At 38.0% G+C, this 20,216-nt stretch overlaps 1 protein-coding gene across 4 annotated transcripts in view; it reads right to left on the bottom strand.

Annotated features, from left to right (window-relative positions):
- Positions 1-7,185: 7,185 nt before the first annotated feature.
- The window catches only part of LOC128692123 (troponin C, isotype gamma), a 19,049-nt gene continuing 6,018 nt past the window's right edge, over positions 7,186-20,216 (bottom strand). For 2 of the 4 annotated variants that reach the window (XM_053781138.2, XM_070085083.1), the window contains 4 exons: positions 17,234-17,377; positions 16,489-16,608; positions 12,900-13,031; positions 7,187-7,715 (listed from right to left, as the gene is read on the bottom strand). In XM_053781138.2, coding sequence (XP_053637113.1) covers positions 7,687-7,715; positions 12,900-13,031; positions 16,489-16,608; positions 17,234-17,375 — 423 coding nt within the window. In that variant the 5' untranslated portion in view covers positions 17,376-17,377 and the 3' untranslated portion in view covers positions 7,187-7,686. Of the gene's footprint in view, positions 7,716-12,899; positions 13,032-16,488; positions 16,609-17,233; positions 17,426-20,216 lie in introns of all 4 variants that reach the window. The other 2 variants (XM_053781139.2, XM_053781137.2) reach the window with 2 other exon arrangements.

The following is a 20,216-nucleotide window of genomic DNA, read 5'->3' as shown; positions in this document are numbered from 1 at the left end:
ATATATATATAAAGGTGGTACTTCCCTTGTTTTACTTTCTGTTGTATTTTTGTGAATGTTTGGCCAATGTATTTTGTCTTTAAATAAAACATACTTGAAAAATAGGGAGTGGTAGGAGAAAATTCTCAAACAGCTTCAGGGAGAACCTTGAGTTTTCCCTGAAAGAAGTTTATTCTTTTCTCTGAGGATGAGGGTCCCTAGGACAGTTCTAGAGGTGGTACCTCCCTATATTATATATATATATATATATATATATATATATATATATATATATATATATATATATATATATATATATATATATATATATATATATATATATATATATATATATATATATATATATATTTATGTATGTATATAATAGATCATCTTAAAGGTTAGGCAGAAAATAGTTTTAACGGATTGACTTTAATAATTGACATAAACAAAATTTGATTATCTTTAAATTTTGTAATAGATAATTAGGAAAAAATGTATAAACGAAAAAATAGATTACACAAATTAATAATACTTTGTGATAATATTTTTTTAAAAATTATCAATAAATTTTTTTGGACACCAGAACTGTTTTATGAGTTTTAATATTATTATGTTGCATTCCCCATGGTTTATGTTGGGTCCCGTATTGTTCATAATGCTTTCCTTACGGCATATGCTTGATCATTTTAGGGTCTCCGGTGGCCTACGCTGGGTTTCCCTTGGTACATATAACGTCCCTCGTAGTTGGGTGTCAGCCGTCTGTCTTACTAGGAAGAAATCATCCTTCCTAATCACTGATTAATAACATCCCAGGAATTCTCGTTTCACTATCCCTCAAAAAGAGGTTCCTTCGTGCCGGTGCGAGGCTCTTGATCGAAGTAACTGGATTTATCATCATTGAATCGAGAGAAATGCCTTTCATTACCTAAACGCGGCATAAACCCTACGGGTTTAAATTGTGGGTTATGGTTTATCCATTAGTAAATTTTACGCCTTGAGAAATGTGAAAAAAAAAAATGTGGAGATGGAACTCAAGGGAAGATGTCAGCAGACGAAAACACCAACAGACAAGTGTAGCGAAGGTGGATGTGTAGTAGGGATCCTGAGAGATAATAGTGAAGGAGATAGTGTACAGAAGATGTCCCAAGACGGTGTGAAGATTGTAGCTGTGTAATTTCGAAAGACATGTGAAGATGTGAAAGTGAAGATACTCACTTATGAAGGTGTCACGAAGAGGGTAGTGTATTGAAGATTCTGATAGATGTAGGCGTGGGAGATTAATACTCAAAAGTACTCATTTATGTATGGGTCATTTGTTGTGTCAATTGAATGTAATGTGGCCTACTCTATTCTCTTTTTTTGTTGGCCTTATGTACCTCCGGTACACACTTGGCTGTACAATTCCATTGTCTCGTCTAAAGTGATCACCTCCCAAGGCGATGGACTTTAGTAAATATTTTTAAGGCAACTAACTCCTCTGATTCACTATTATTATCTTGGTTGCTCAGTTGGAGTTTGAAGACCTTCGATGGACCGTATATACTAGGCACGATAATTGTACATATGTGTACCTGTAACTAAATAAACTTACTGCAATGTTAATTTCACTGTTATCTTTCGGGATCGTCTGGCAAATTATAAGTACATTATTAACCCCCTCATGTGGAATCACACACAAGATATCACTAACAAATATCCTTTTCTTTACACAGAATAACCTAATTCATTTATCTTATTAAAGAATGCATGCGAAGCATAACAAAATATTATATATATATAAAAAGTTTTAAACTCACCTTACTATAAGGCGAAATTGTCTAGAACAGGTTCCTCCATAAGTCAAGTCTCTATACGAAGTCTGTACTTCAGGATTATGAATAGAAGGTTACTTTCCTGGGAGATGGATTGCAGTAATGCAGCTGGTAGAATCTTCTATATGCAATGGTCCTATAGTTAATGGTAGATTTCGAACCGAAGTCGTCATAAGTTTCAATCTCCTACGTGCAAGTTATCTGTGTATTGTTCCAGCCACGGTTCTCCACCTTTTCGATCTACAATATGGGGTCCTGGCATCAGTCCACATGTGACTGATGCAAGCAGCTTTAAATCAGGGGATTTTCCAATCTTTAATCAGTACTACTCAGGTCCTCGTTAATGTACGTAATGAAATTATATTTGTAATTATATTGAGAAATATCTGGGTGTTTTATTCCTAACTCTGAGTCGCAATCAACATTGGTTAAAATACAATGTTTTCCCTATCGGTTTCTGAGAGTAACATCCTCAGCTTGAGAACGCTATGACAATCTCTAGCTCTTGGCTTTAATTAAATATCTTGTCTCTCATGAGTTCATTTATAATCTATTTGTAAGAAGGAAACTAAATTTTGGTAATTACGAACTTGAATACATTAAAAATTAATATTCATTAAAAGCATTAAAATATAACAAATGTATTATAGTATAATAATAAGGTATTAAAAGGACCCCAATGGAAATAAGTCACTGACTTTTTTGGGTTATCCCAGGTTCTCTACACACATGCTGCAATGTATGATAATCTGTGTAACTGTATTTGTGTATACCTGAATAAACTTATTTACTTACACGTTTTAGCTTATCTGTCATAGCACTGCCTCTCAAGGGAGGTTTCTTGATGCTGGTGAGGGGCTCTTGTCCTAGGGAAGTGGATTTGTGCTCCAGTTCCCTGAATTGAGCCTGAATGCCTTCCAATCCCCCCTCTCACCACATGCGCTGTATAATCCTATGGGTTTAGCGCTCCCCCATGATTGTAATAATTATGTCATAACACTTGGCTCAATATGTTCCCCTGTAATATTTTGATTATTTCCCATGTGATAGGTATAAGGTACATAACAATGTAATTAAGCTAAACTGTCGAGGAGGTGGTATGTATCTTAGGCCACAACTATGGTCAATATGAAACTGGACTTGTAGTAGAGAAGAGAATCAGGTTCGATAAGATAAGATTTCGTTCGGATTTTTAACCCCGGAGGGTTAGCCACCCAGGATAACCCAAGAAAGTCAGTGCGTCATCGAGGACTGTCTAACTTATTTCCATTGGGGTCCTTAATCTTGTCCCCCAGGATGCGACCCACACCAGTCGACTAACACCCAGGTACCTATTTGCTGCTAGGTGAACAGGACAACAGGTGTAAGGAAACGTGTCGAATGTTTCCACCCGCCGGGAATCGAACCCGGGCCCTCCGTGTGTGAAGCGGGAGCTTTAGCCACCAGGCTAAATTTAGGTGACTACAATTATTATACATTTGTGAATTGCCTAGGAAAATCCAAATACGATCGGACGACTGTGGTGTCGTTTACTAAATTTCAGACGGCTGTGTTAGGTGGTGCTGTTGAGAAGCTACCAGGATCTTGAACTTTCTTTTTATATATTTTTTATCATACTTGCTAAGGTGCAAGTACTTATTATAATCTAAGTGTGTCAATTGCTATGTAAAGTTTATGTTTATTAATAAATAATAGCTTACCTTTGACCAGAGATTTACACGTTTTCTTACACAATATTTATATTCAGAAAACGAGTTATTCTATTTTAGGGTAACCTTAAGCAAATAATCTTGCACCTAATAATAAGATAAGATTTTGTTCGGATTTTTAACCACGAGGGGTTAGCCACCCAGGATAACCCAAGAAAGACAGTCATCAAGGGACTGTCTTATTTCTATTGAGATCCTCAATCTTGTCCCTCCAGGATGTGACCCACACCAGTCAACTGACACCCAGGTACCTACTTGCTAGGTGAACAGGACAACAGGAGCAAAGAAAAGCGTCGAATGTTTTCACCCCGCCGGGAACTAAACCCGGACCCTCGGCATGTGAAGCGAGAGCTTCGCCATGTACATGTGCAAGGTATACAGGCCTAGTTGACATCAATGACATGCTGCTATATAGAAAGCCGCTTGTTATGCAGAGCATTTCAGCCAAATTAGGTCTATTTTGTCCCAGGATGCGACCCACACAAGTCGACTAGCACCCAGTTACCCATTTTACTGATGGGTGAACATGGACAACCGGTGTTAGGAAACACACCTAATTTTTTCACCGTCTGCCTAGAATCGAATAAGGACCTTAGCTGCTGGGAACGCCTGGAAACACTTGACTTGTACTCAGTGGAGCGCAGACGAGAGAGATACATCATAATCTACACCTGGATGATCCTGGAATGACTGGTCCCAATTCTGCACGCAGAAATTACTCCCTGCGAAAGGAAAAGACTTGGCAGGCTGTGCAACATACCCCCAGTGAAAAGTAGGGGTGCCATTGGTATGTACTAAGAGAAAACACAATAACTATCCAAGAAAACACAATAACTGTCCGAGACTGTTCAACAGCCTTCCACCATCCATAAGGAGAATTACCAATAGACTCCTGGTTGTCTCCAAGAGGGAGCTGAACAGATAACTAATGTGGAAAATAATTTCCCAAAATTATGCTTTGTAAATAAACCTGATTAATACATTACTATTGCTCTAAAGTGTATTTCAAAGACAGTGAACTATTTTAAATAAGAGAATTGACAGGGAAGCTCTGCGCCTGCGCTGACGAGCAGGGGAGGAGACGCCATTGTTTTTGAGTGTGGTATAAGCACGATAATGAAATGTGCATAATTTTCGTAGCTCTTGGGGTTTTATTGGGGTTAAAACCTCTCAAATAGGAGCCGAAATTTTTGGAATTGCAGTACTACATAACGTGAGAAATCAGGCGACTGGACAGGATTCCGTAATTAGATGGAAACAGGATATTAACCCAGGCGATGTCTATTTATGTTGAGATTCTGGCCAGGTTTCTTTATATATTTAGGTAGGAGTTGAGCATGACACACCGTGATCTCCAGACGAATTGGTGAGTCTTGTGATTATAAATTCTCCTTCTGTTACATAAATGTGTATATGTAATCATTTATTAATTTTAACATACAGTCCACAGATTTATAATAATGTTTACCATAATTCTTGGTAATGTATATTTCATTTGAAATTAATATAGGTCAAGAGTGACTTGTGGATATGACAGTAGTAGGTATCGAAGGGGGACATTTTTTGCGACCTAGGTGTCCCAAAATTCCTACTTGTCTATGTAATTTGATAAATAATAATTATCTTTGTTACCATTTACTGGTATGTATCTAATGAGATACATCCAGGTAAATTTAATTTTCCACAACTAAAGTCAGGGCCGGATCAGCCGGGCTGTGGATCGTACGTTGGACTACGTGCGGCCAGACTAGTTTATCAGGCCCTTATCCACCGGGAGGCCTGGTCGTGGACCGGGTCGAGGGGGCGTCGATCTCCGGAATACCCTCCAGGTAAATTCCAGGGACCCTTCACTGTGTGAAACGAGAACTATGCCAACTAGGCCACGAGCCTGGTGGCAAAAGCTTTCTTTTCCGGAGTGTTAGACACTGCGATAAAAAAGGCGTCTAATCACCTATCCCTTCTTAGTTCATATTTGGTATAGTTGAGCGTCTCTCCATTTCATGTGGCAGTTTTCAGTGTCCCTGTAGATTATGCAAGCATTGCTATAGTCAAGGACCCAAATGGATATAAGTCACTTTGACTGACGTTTTTGATTATCCTAGGTAATTTATACATATGCTACAATGTGTGATAATGTATGTAACTGTGTTCCTGAATAAACTTACTTTCTTATTAATCCCAATAAACGCATCTTGATGCTCACTTAGACGACATGTTCCTCCCAGTTTCTCTCATTTATTAAGTACTCACGGAATTGTATAGACTCCAGCTCCAGGAACAGATGGAGAAACAGAGGGTCATTACTTGGTAAGGTATTTAATGGAAGTGGTGAATACAGCAGCTATATTGGTGTTGAATCTAGTGAGAGACCACGACACCACGCGGGAGACTCAAGTACTGCTTCTTGCTTCTTAGTAGTATTTATTGTAGGAGTGGAGCATAGGATAATCCGCGCCCTGAGTCTGAAATTCTGAATAAACGGGGAAAAATGGAGGCGAGAGAAAGCTTGAGTGATGTAGGCGGATTTATCCTCGAGAAAATAATGACCTTTAATGAGAAACCAACAGCCACTCCTCTTTTGATAAGAGTGTCAGGGTGGAAGCAAACGTGTTTCAGGTGATCCATATCAGTGGGCTTCCTTTGCACTTTAAGAGAGTATCATTTTCGGTGCTCTTTAGAAGAGCTTGTCAAGGAAGGTGAGTTTGCCGTCTCGAGCTCTAAAGTGAACTAGATAGAAGGCTTGCCAGTGTTGTTCTTGAAAAGGTCGTTGTTATTAAGACGTCTAGGGTAGATGACCAGACTAGAACCAAGTCACGGTATAAGGAATAAGAAGGCACAACACCGTGAATGGAACAATTCATAAATAACCTAACTGTAGGAGACTGAAACCTGGACTATCAATTAGTCACACAGAGTTAATGATCCAAGTCAGACCAGAACGTAGCCATAAATTCAGTCTCCTACCGGCGGGTTATTTATGCACGGTATAAGGAACAATAAGCATGGATTTCTTCAATCTCATGGTTTCCGCCTTTTTTCTGGACAAGCTGCTGTCTGTTGTAATGTATTAACAGCATTTCTACAGTTCCATTAGACAGGAAATATTTTTTTAAAAGATGCACGTTTAAACTTCCGTCCCGTTACTCACTTCGTTTTATTTTTCTTCACTTCTTTCCTTCTCCTCTCTAGCCTCCCTTTCTCCCTTACCTTTCCTCACTTCGTCCATTTCCCCACTTCCCCTCCCCCTTTCATCCAGCCTCCCACCCTTCACTTTCCTTTCTCTCCCAATCCTGCCTTCCCTCCATCCCCTTCTGCTCGCTTGTTTCTGGGCAGCAAAATAACTTGCAATATTTTTTGTATCTTTTATAGCTTGTATTTCCGTAGAAAAATGTGGGTTACCAGTGGGACTGAACAACGGTTTTTAGGCTGAGGGACTAATTACCTTATCTCCCACTGTCTTCTGTACATGTTCTGTAAGACTGAGGAAATGGTTACATTATCTTCTGTTGTCTTTGTATAACATCTCTGTTGAGTTGAAAAAGTCACTGGTTATCGAAACATCTTCTAATGAAGATAACCAGATGTTTCACTTGTCTCTAATTCATCATGTTGTCAGTATTGTAAAACGTTATATAATAACATTATGCTTAGGTTAATAAAAAAATTGTATTGTATATGTAAAAAATTTATTAACACAATTATCTATTACAATAATCACCTGATATTTTTTTTACTGGAAAGTACACAGTCAAATAAGGTCACTTGACCTCACTTGACTTTGAATTAGATCTATTTTGCTGGACTTGAAATCAGGGTGGACTTTGATGGCGGAGAAGTGCTAGAAAAAGACTGAAATAATTCAAGATTGTTTTAGATGTCAAGGGAAAAGAAAGAGGGAATGAAGAATAAAGAAGTTGTGAAAAGAAGATGGAGGAGGAGAAAAGATAAAAGAATAGAGTTTATGAAAGTAGAAAAAAATTTAGTTTTGCGGAGGAGCAAGTTGTCGAATGGGAAAGACGAGGATGACGAGTGACGAGAAGTTCAGCTTGTAGATAATAATCAGAATGTAGCTTCAGGTAAGACAGAGAGAGAGAGAGAGGAGGAGGAGGAGGAAGAGGGGTTAACTTCAGAGAGAGACAGTATAGTAAAGGTGAACGTAGATATATCATTACAAGTGACAGTTCTCATTCGCCCGTCATCATCTCCATGAATTCTGGGGAAGATGAGACATCAGAATTATTAATCTACTTACTGAAAGCAATTACATTATTTTAATAAACATGTAAACATGAGAGAACATGAGATATATGATCAGAATAAGCAATTTCAAAAAACAGAATAAGTAATTTAAAAAACTATGCTTGCGTATGCATTTATAGATATAAATTATTTAAATATTATATGTCATAGCAATGCCTGTAAAGACCTAGCCATGCTAGGTGTCCTAGTGGCCCCCTCTGTAATTAGTATTTTATAACATGTAAACCACACAATACCCAAAACCTGTAAACTCCACATTGTAACCCTTATAGAGAATAAAATTGAATTGAATTGCCTGAAGACGGAAGGCGTTGGAAAATTGATCATCATTAGTGCCCGACAAATATTCCTGACGCTTATTCTTGTCGGATTGTAAGTCTCAGGTTGTTAAGTGTGACTTACAGTGGGAGTTTCTTTCTAAACATGAGTTTAATATTGTAGAAAAGTCACCGCATCGGGGTATCGTAGTTACAGAAACACATACTATTCGTGTAACTCTGTTTCAGTAAGCTAATGATTCAGAAATACAAATATAGCCCAGCGAACTGATAAAGACATGGCTTTTCTGAATTTCATCTAATTTTTTTGGAGGAAAGGGAGTTTCCCATGACACATAACCACTACTCAAAACCTGTGTCGTTAACTATCTTAAGACCATGAAGAAAATTCCCATCATTTTTAGAAACTCTTATGACATTTGTAGAAATACGAAATTTGAAAGTCCAATCAAAAGTGCTCAAAATACATAAATTATTGATATAAGTCCATAGAGTGAAAACTTACTATCAGAAAGAGTTAATTTTCGTAGAGAAGTCAAGTTTTCGGTTTTATTGATTTTGAAGCACAAGGTTCCACATAAAATATCTTCAGAAAACTGTTACTGAAATATATAAAAAAATGATTCATGGTGACGACATAATTGTAATATTGGCTAACAGTGAATATGTTGTGAAAGCTATCAGTAATAACCATCGAGAAATGGCCCGGACTGATATCTGGGAACACTTCTGTTAATTGGAAACAGGAGACAGTTGTTGAGCCATTTCAAACATGTACGTATTTATACGTAAATATACATATGCATATGTATACACACACACACACGCACACACACATACACACACACACACACACACACACACACACACACACACACACACACACACACACACACACACACACACACACACACACACACACACACACACACACACACACAGGAATTGACAAGGTGGACAAAGCCAGGATGTTCCAGAGATGGGACAGAGCAACACAGTTGGAAGTTGAAGACACAGATGAATCACAGGGATGTTAGGAAGTATTTCTTCAGCCACAGAGTAGTCAGGAAGTGGAATAGTTTGGGAAGCGATGTAGTGGAGGCAGGATCTATACATAGCTTTAAGCAGAGATATGATAAAGCTCACGGTTCAGGGAGAGTGACCTAGTAGCGACCAGTGAAGAGGCGGAGCCAGGAGCTTGGACTCGACTCTTGCAACCTGATCTAGGCGAGTACAACTAGGTGAGCACACACACACACACACACACATATATATATGCAATAAGATCACAGTAAACAGGTGATTTCGGAATATGCAAAACAACCACTCCGAAAAAATAGAGAAATTCCAAGCGCTTTCGTGACTACTCACATTATCAAGGAACTATATATATATATATATATATATATATATATATATATATATATATATATATATATATATATATATATATATATATATATATATATATATATATAATGAGAACCTTCAAAACTAGGGAGGCCAAGCCCATGATGACACTCTTCAGGTCACTTGTTCTATCTAGGCTGGAATATTGCTGCACTCTAACAGCACCTTTCAAGGCAGGTGAAATTGCCGACCTAGAAAATGTACAGAGAACTTTCACGGCGCGCATAACGGAGATAAAACACCTCAATTACTGGGAGCGCTTGAGGTTTCTAAACCTGTATTCCCTGGAACGCAGGAGGGAGAGATACATGATTATATACACCTGGAAAATCCTAGAGGGACTAGTACCGAACTTGCACACGAAAATCACTCACTACGAAAGCAAAAGACTTGCCAGACGATGCACCATCCCCCCAATGAAAAGCAGGGGTGTCACTAGCACGTTAAGAGACCATACAATAAGTGTCAGGGGCCCGAGACTGTTCAACTGCCTCCCAGCATACATAAGGGGGATTACCAACAGACCCCTGGCAGTCTTCAAGCTGGCACTGGACAATCACCTAAAGTCAGTTCCTGATCAGCCGGGCTGTGGCTCGTACGTTGGTTTGCGTGCAGCCAGCAGCAACAGCCTGGTTGATCAGGGGCTGATCCACCAGGAGGCCTGGTCACAGACCGGGCCGCGGGGGCGTTGACCCCCGAAACTCTCTCCAGGTAAACTCCAGGTAATATATATATATATATATATTTTTATTATTATTATCACTAAATGCCACAAAGACCTCTTTAGCCTTATCTAAATACTGTTCACTTATATGTTTCACTGTAAACACCTGGTCCACACACCCCCTACCTTTCCTAAAGCCTCCTTGTTCATCTGCTATCCTATTCTCCGTCTTACTCTTAATTCTTTCAATTATAACTCTACCATACACTTTACCAGGTACACTCAACAGACTTATCCCCCTATAATTTTTGCACTCTCTTTTATCCCCTTTGCCTTTATACAAAGGAACTATGCATGCTCTCTGCCAATCCCTAGGTACCTTACCCTCTTCCATACATTTATTAAATAATTGCACCAACCACTCCAAAACTATATCCCCACCTGCTTTTAACATTTCTATCTTTATCCCATCAATCCCGGCTGCCTTACCCCCTTTCATTTTACCTACTGCCTCACGAACTTCCCCCACACTCACAACTGGCTCTTCCTCACTCCTACAAGATGTTATTCCTCCTTGCCCTATACACGAAATCACAGCTTCCCTATCTTCATCAACATTTAACAATTCCTCAAAATATTCCTTCCATCTTCCCAATACCTCTAACTCTCCATTTAATAACTCTCCTCTCCTATTTTTAACTGACAAATCCATTTGTTCTCTAGGCTTTCTTAACTTGTTAATCTCACTCCAAAACTTTTTCTTATTTTCAACAAAATTTGTTGATAACATCTCACCCACTCTCTCATTTGCTCTCTTTTTACATTGCTTCACCACTCTCTTAACTTCTCTCTTTTTCTCCATATACTCTTCCCTCCTTGCATCACTTCTACTTTGTAAAAACTTCTCATATGCTAACTTTTTCTCCCTTACTACTCTCTTTACATCATCATTCCACCAATCGCTCCTCTTCCCTCCTGCACCCACTTTCCTGTAACCACAAACTTCTGCTGAACACTCTAACACTACATTTTTAAACCTACCCCATACCTCTTCGACCCCATTGCCTATGCTCTCATTAGCCCATCTATCCTCCAATAGCTGTTTATATCTTACCCTAACTGCCTCCTCTTTTAGTTTATATATATATATATGTATATATATATATATATATATATATTTATATATATATATATATATATATATATATATATATATATATATATATATTATAGGTAGTAGGTTGGTAGACAGCAACCACCCAGGGAGGTACTACCGTCCTGCCAAGTGAGTGTAAAACGAAAGCCTGTAATTGCTTTACATGATGGTAGGATTGCTGGTGTCTTTTGTTTGTCTCATAAATATGCAAGATTGCAGGTACGTCTTGCTACTTCTACTTACACTTAGGTCACACTACACATACATGTACAAGAATATATATATATACACACCCCTCTGGGTTTTCTTCTATTTTCGTTCTAGTTCTTGCTCTTGTTTATTTCCTCTTACCTCCATGGGAAAGTGGAACAGAATTCTTCCTCAATAAGACATGCGTGTTGTAAGAGGCGACTAAAATGCCGGGAGCAAGGGGCTAGTTCTCCTGTATATATTACTAAATGTAAAAGGAGAAACTTTCGTTTTTCCTTTTGGGCCACCCTGCCTCGGTGGGATACGGCCGGTGTGTTGAAAGATATATATATATATATATATATATATATATATATATATATATATATATATATATATATATATATATATATATATGTGTGTGTGTGTGTGTGTGTGTGTGTGTGTGTGTGTACTCACCTAGTTGTACTCACCTAGTTGAGGTTGCGGGGGTCGAGTCCGAGCTCCTGGCCCCGCCTCTTCACTGATCGCTACTAGGTCACTCTCCCTGAGCCTGAGCTTTATCATACCTCTGCTTAAAGCTATGTATGGATCCTGCCTCCACTACATCACTTCCCAAACTATTCCACTTACTGACTACTCTGTGGCAGAAGAAATACTTCCTAACATCCCTGTGATTCATCTGTGTCTTCAGCTTCCAACTGTGTCCCCTTGTTACTGTGTCCAATCTCTGGAACATCCTGTCTTTGTCCACCTTGTCAATTCCTCTCAGTATTTTGTATGTCGTTATCATGTCCCCCCTATCTCTCCTGTCCTCCAGTGTCGTCAGGTTGATTTCCCTTAACCTCTCCTCGTAGGACATACCTCTTAGCTCTGGGACTAGTCTTGTTGCAAACCTTTGCACTTTCTCTAGTTTCTTTACGTGCTTGGCTAGATGTGGGTTCCAAACTGGTGCCGCATACTCCAGTATGGGCCTAACGTACACGGTGTACAGGGTCCTGAATGATTCCTTATTAAGATGTCGGAATGCTGTTCCGGAATGCTGTGTGTGTGTGTGTGTGTGTGTGTGTGTGTGTGTGTGTGTGTGTGTGTGTGTGTGTGTGTGTGTGTGTGTGTGTGTGTGTGTGTGTGTGTGTGTGTGTGTGCAAAACAACTACTGAGAAAGAATAGTGAAATTCCAAGTGCTTTCGTGACTTCTCACCTTATCAAGGAACTATATCATATAGTTCCTTGAATATGTGAGAAGTCACGAAAGCCATTGGAATTTCACTATTCTTCCACAGTGGTTGTTTTGCATATTCTGAAATCACCTGTTTAGTGTGATCTTATCACATATATATATATATATATATATATATATATATATATATATATATATATATATATATATATATATATATATATATATATAATCTTCCAGTCACTGTCTCTTTGTCTCACCATCAAAATCAACAGTGCCAGAACCATCCTCGTCGATCTCGTCAATAATACCATCAAGGTCCTCATCCGTCAGCTTGTTATCCAGCTCCTTGAGGATCTCCTTCAACGTCTGCGTGGTGATGTAGCCATCACCTGAAGACAGGAATAGCATCACTGATGAACGAAGTATGAGATGGAGGAAGGGAGGAGAAAGGGATGGAAGGATGGAGGGAATGGAGGAGAGAGAAAGAGAAAGAGAGAGAGAGAGAGAGAGAGAGAGAGAGAGAGAGAGAGAGAGAGAGAGAGAGAGAGAGAGAGAGAGAGAGAACTAAAAAGTAGAGACGTGGACACACGAAAAGAGGCAGAAACGTGAGCGCAGGCAGATAGAGGCAAAGACGTGGACGCAGACAATTAAAGGCAAAAACGTGGACGCAGAAAAATTAAAGCAAAGACGTGGATGCAGAGAGATAAAGGGAGAGACGTGGACGCAGACCGAGATGGTACAAAGACAGATTGATTAGCAAATGTGTGCTTTCTCTGAGAGCGAAACTAAGAAACTTGGACAGAATTGTGTTGATAATAATTCTGGTGAAACTATAAATAATAAGTAGTGATAAAACTACTAATAATTGTATTTGTAATGGAATTAATAATGGTATTAAGTGATGATATTGATAATGATTTAGGTAATGTTGTTAGTAATGGTATTGTTATTTGGGATGGTAATAGAATTGGTAATGATATTATACTGAAAATGGTATTTATAATGGTACTGTTACTGGTAATTGCATTACATTATGTGTAATTGTAATGGTAATTTGTAATGGTAATGGCAGGTGCATAATACAGAACCGTATGGAATATAGGACATACAAACTGAATTACAGTTAGATAAATTAATTAGATAAAACGTTTAAAAATAACCAAGGAAGGAGGAAATGGAGTGAATACAGTCATAAATACTTGAAACAGGAAATATTAGCTCAGAATAGATGCTACCGTCCTGCAAGTGAGTGTGAAACAGAAACCTGCAATTGGTTTGCATAATGGTAGGATTGCTGGTGTCTTTTTTCTGTCATAAACACTCGGGATGTACCCTGCCTGGGTAGGATACGGCCGGTTTGTTTATTTATATATATATATATATATATATATATATATATATATATATATATATATATATATATATATATATATATATATATATATATATATATGTCGTGCCGAATATGTAAAACTGGTCAATTAGCAAGAACTCATTTAAAATTAAGTCCTTTCTGAAATTTTTTCTTATACGTTTAAAGATATATTTTCTTCATTAATGTTAATGTAAAAAATTTTAATTTTGCACCAAAAGAAACTTAGAAACCTTACCTAACCTTATTATAACAAGAGCAATTTATTTTATCCTAACCCAACTAAATATATTTTAAAGACGTTTACAATAATTTAATACTAAACAAACACAGTGAAATATATTTTTTTCGTTAGTTTCAGAATGATTTTCGTGAAATTATTGCATACACAAATTTTCACTTGTCCTATATGGCAAGATGAGCGTTGCTATTTAAGCCAAGATCGCAAGTTCTGCCTATTCGGCACGACATATATATATATATATATATATATATATATATATATATATATATATATATATATATATATATATATATATATATATATATATATATATATATATATATATATATATATATATATATATATATATATATACATATATATATATATATATATATATATATATATATATATATATATATATTTATATATATATATATATAATATATATAAGGAAGTACCACCTCTATAGCTGGAATGGGGACCCTCATCCTCAGAGAAGACAATAAACGTACCTCAGGGAAAACTCAAGGTTCTCCCCGGAGCTGTTTGAATATTTTCTTCTCCTACTACCCCCTATATATTTTTTATTCTATGTGAACATTTATTAATAAACAAAATACATTTACAGAAAAAAACATACACATGAATACAATGGCACAATGTATCAAAGATCATGAATTTCCTCCAGCTCCTCCGAGGCTGGACGTGAGCCAAGTATGCAGCAAGCATTTCCCCTCTGGATGGCGACGCTGAGGCGCTGGAACATGAAAGTGGCTGCTCTTGTGTCCCTGGTGGTGTCGATGAGTCTGGAACCCAATTCTTTAAGGAAACGTGTGGCATTTTTTCTCCATGATCCCAAGGTCTCTGATACCACTGGGACAAATTGATACTGTTGGCTAATGTCCCTGTACTTGCTGATCTTGTATTATATATATATATATATATATATATATATATATATATATATATATATATATATATATATATATATATATATATATATATATATATATATATATATATATATATATATGTGTGTGTGTGTGTGTGTGTGTGTGTATTGCACAAGGCCTTTTGTGTTGCAAGAGTAGGCCTTTATGAGCAATGCAATGAGGAGTTGAAATACAGAGGAGCCCAAGCTGATGTGTCTGGAAACATGGTCCTGCCAGGAGATACAGGATCAGCCAAGCGACGGCCCTAAGTGCCAGAAGTCAAGGTAAGTATTTTAAGTAAAGAAGAAAACGACAGATAAGCCCATAAGCGTCGCCAACACGGTAGTAAATGGTAGTATATAGCCCATATAACCTATCACTAATCAATATACGAATATCTTTTGATTATAGGAGCAAAAGGAAAATTTCTCGTATTCATGGCACTATTCAACCCAACACCGCCGTGTTATAGGAAGTCTCCCATTATAGGTATATAAATACTTCAGCTCGTATATCCGCCACGATTGACTAGTAATGGCTTGTTTCCTTAACAAATTTTAAGAGCTCCAGAAGCTTGTGATAATCAAATGGCGTTCATGCCAGAACTCATTATGTGATATTATTTCCCATTTTTATCGTAATCTCTTCTCAAAATATTACTCCTCTAAGCAGTATCTAGGTTAGGTTAGGTAAAGTTTGTCAGGAAACATGACAAGTGTTTTCTGACGCGGGTCTTAGTCATATGACCAGCAGCCGAAGCTTTTGGTCATCTGACCATGGCCTTCCGCTGGCTTACCTGTCAGCCCCTTTAAAAAACATGGCTATGATAGTGAACATTTTATAATGTAATCATCAGCTTTATTTAACAACTGAATCCATAAAGATTAAAAATATATAGATAAAACTGGAGAATATGCGGACACCTTATAGAGAATGGAACTTTCTAAGTCTGGGTGAACTAAACTAAAACTGGGACGCCAGTAGCACCATGCAAACACAAAACAATGTGTTCATCTCTCGAGAAACACACTTCTTATAAACAACAGAAATTGAGACTATAATTTCCTAAAAATATCTAACTATGGTGAGCTTTTAAACCGGCTTAAATCATATTTAGAAAAAAATTGTTTAACATATTTATGGATCAACGATTAGTTAAAATAATAATAATGTAATAATAATAATAATAATAATAATAATAATAATAATAATAATAATAATAATATTTTTACTCTCGAAAAGGGACAGGATTATCCAATGAATTATTTCCTGAAGGATAAGTTCCGGCGAGTTAAACATAGTGTTACAGTACTTGCCTCCTTTATCGTAGAGCCTGAAGGCCTCCTTCAGCTCCTCGTGCATGGCTTCGTCATCGTCCTCCTCCAGGAAGGGCATAACGATGGCGCAGAACCTCTCGAAGTCAACTTTGCCTTCCTCTGTTTCCGAAGACATGCATTCACTATTTTCTATATTTGCTTACACAATACAATTTACAGATTAAGGGATGTTTTCCTTCCTCAGCTCATATAAAAGCCCAAGTTTATATAAGGTATTCTCTGTCTTCCAAGATACGACCCACAACAGTCGGCTAACACTGAGGTATAAGGTAATACGCCCCTATCTCCAGGATCGAATCCGGGTCCTTCGACTGTGAGCCGAACTAGACTGTGGTGCAGAACGAGCTACCATGTATCTACATGCACCTAGAAGGTTAGCTGTATTATTGATCTTTGAAATACTTAGAGGAACTCGAAGAGAGAATAACCATCCAAGCGGCGAACTTTGGGTAAGTTGGATGACTATGTTATTAATCATTCAGAATAGTTGAAATGCTAAAATAATTTTTCTTTATGTTTTGTTTTTATAATATTCAAAAGCAAGCGTATTTCAATGAAATTATAAAAAACACATAAAAATATTGTGTCAGTATGTCTTACTTCAGATCTCACTATTCGTAACTTCAGTTTTTATGAAAGCTGTAGTCAAACAAACTAATCTTGCACATTATAATTTGCCGAACCTGAAAGAATGCAAGCCACCCACCGGATATCCAATACTCACGATTGGGGTCATTCTCGGCAATTCTGGCCTTGAGTTCATCCTCGTCGAAGGCCTGACCGAGAGTGTTGAGGATGTTGACAAACTTGTTACACTCGACGTAGCCCGTCTTGCCCTGGTCAAACATCTGGAACACCTTCTTCATGGCTGACGGAAGCGAGGAAGTCAGAGGTTACAGAAGGAAATGAGGAGAGCCTGTTAAATGCGAGGGGTATTTAATGCATTTGAAATAGTTTCTTGTAGTCAAGACTTCAACGTCATATTTTCTGTAAATTATTTAAATCTGATGGTAGTACTGAATTTTAGATTTTGTGCTTAAGGAAAATATTCACTGCCTTAGGTGAGTGGAATTAATTTTATTTACTCTGACTCACGAGACTTCTGGTTATATTCATTATATGATAACTGTACAGCTGGCTCTAACCTCTGGTGAAAGATGTCAGTCAACTTGGTGTCTTGTTACCATCTATAATCACATTTTATTTTTATTTTCTGAAGCGCTAAACCCATATAGGTCATTCAGCACAAAAACTGGTGGAGGCTCCGTCTTCCATGAATAAGCACAAGGTACTCACTCGTCTTTTCCAAAAAACAGAGTAGTAGAAGTGTGGGGGGAACAAAACTCGTTCATTAACTGTGTGGTAACACCAACAAGGTGTAGATTAGGTCATTTATTTGGAGTTCAGGACGTTTATTAAGAAAAATGGTTTGCCACGAATGGCTTCATCAGTTCTAATGTTCTGACACTCCTAAAAAATTGTCGGTGGCGTTGATACAGTATCTTATGATTATGTTGTATATGAACGTTTGTTGTATGTGTAGTAAATGTGAACGTCTTTTTATTTATATCTGTGTATATGAACGTCTGTTATGTGTTAGTATACGTGAACGTTGCTTGTGTGAACGTTCATTGTGTAGTTCGTGAACGCTTGTAGTATAAATGGTGCATGTGAACGTTTGTATGTGAACTTTAGGAGAAGTTCTGTATGTGTAGTATTCATAAACCCTTGATGTATGTGAATGATCTTGGAATCAGTATAAGAAGTTAACTAATTCAGAAACCTAGAGATTCAAGGGAGCTAGAAATCAATACACAAATGTGCGGAGAGAGAGGAAGAAAGAAATTTTGTAAAGGGAAACACTAGAAATAAGTTGGGTAGAGCCAAGTGTTATAAAATTATTGAAAAAAAAAAGTATGACTAAAGTGAATTAAACTCTTAGTAAATAATAACTTGCTAAATGCTACAAAAAAAATGGTTTACGGACTGCACATTCAAGTATATCAACTTTGTTAAGTTATTATTAAGTTATTAAAGAATGAAATGGATGGATAGATTGTATTTATCTAGACTAAGAAAGTTTTTAATAAAGTTTTCCATGAAAGACTAATTTGGAAACTGAAAATATAGGAGAAATTTGATAAAAAATATTACATTGAATGAGAGACATTTTGTTGAGAGGAAAATGTCAATAGTTATGAGAGGAAAAATGTCTTCATGGGAAGATGTCACAAGTGGGGTGCCATAAGGCTCTGTACCTGCCCCAGTAACAGCATGGTACTGTTAACTCTATGTTAATGGAGCCTCCAGAATAGAGAGGGATAAACAGAGATGAACCTAATGACATAAATGCTATATAATGCACCAGAGATTCATAAAAGACAACCAGCACGAGTTTGACGAGGGAACGATCCTGGGAGAGGGATGGAGACAAGTTGCCAACCTCCAGCAAGAAAAATACTTATCGGGTAAGCATAGTTCGTAACATATCGCTGGAGGCACATAACAACAGAATAGCACCGGAGGCACATGTATGCCTAGCTAACTAAAAGGCTTTTTAGGAATCTTAAAAAAGAATAATTCACAATTCTATAAACGACATATGTTAGTTTTATTCTGTGCGCCATCTACCTACAACACAACTGATTGAGCCTATACAGAAAGTAGAGAAAGTCCAAAGCTTTGCAACATGACTGGTCCCAGAATTCAGGGGATTGATCTACAAGGAGAATCATAAGGAACTCAAACTAACGACCTTAGAAAAAAAAGTTAGGACAGACATGATAATAACGTGCAAAATCCACAGAGGAATTGACAGTGTAGTCTGGAACAGACTAATAGAAAACTGGGTTACTGAACTTGCGGTCACTAATTGAGGTTCTGAACTCAAATGAGTAACTTTGATTTAGGAAGCACTTGTCTAATCTCAGAATGGGCAGAATGTAGAATGACTTAGATGAAGAGGTGATAAAGCAAGCACCATACACAGTTTAAAGAATAGATAAATAGGGCCCACGAAGCGTAAGACTTGTAACCAGTCGCAAAAAGTTAAGAAGCGGCGCCAAGAAATGAGACTCGACCCCCCCATAGCCACAAATAAGTGAACACACGCAAACACGTGTCACAGCAAACATAAAATGAATAGATTTGACCTACAACGACTCAGAAATCTAAATATAACATAAACACATTTAGCAGCTCTCAGATGACAAGGATCAACTGGCAACTTTTTATTCGGGATGTCGGAAATATTTTTAGTGTGTAGTGGAAGGGGCGTGGTGGGTGGGGCTCAGCTTAGTGGGGTGGGGTCGTGGTGAGTTGGGCAGGGGGAGGGTGTGCTTGTTAGGGTGTGGTGAATTGAGACGTAAGATGGGATTAGAGGTGGGGTGGTGGGAGTGTGGTAGCTTGCGTTAGGTGAGTGGGGGTGAGGTGGTGTTGGGATGGGTGAGTGTGGGGAAGGTGTGGGGTGGTGCTGGATGGGGGCAGTGCTGGCGTACACATGATGGCTGTCTCACAGCACATAAATAGTTTCTAGCCCGGCTCTGACAGTCCCGAGGAGCGATTGGGTAGATGAGAGGTGTGAGGGGTGGCTAGGCGGGTAGTGTGAGTGGGTAAAGGGTGGCTGGGCTGGTAGTCAGGGTGATCGGTAGGTGAGGAACGACGGGGTAGGCAGTGACGGGTGAGGGACGGTACTTGAGTCGGTTAGG

The sequence above is a fragment of the Cherax quadricarinatus genome, chromosome 15, assembly GCF_038502225.1.
Source record: "Cherax quadricarinatus isolate ZL_2023a chromosome 15, ASM3850222v1, whole genome shotgun sequence".
In the NCBI taxonomy this organism is placed as follows: domain Eukaryota; kingdom Metazoa; phylum Arthropoda; class Malacostraca; order Decapoda; family Parastacidae; genus Cherax; species Cherax quadricarinatus.
Note: the sequence above shows the minus strand (reverse complement) of the source record. Positions and strands in the feature narration are given on the sequence as shown.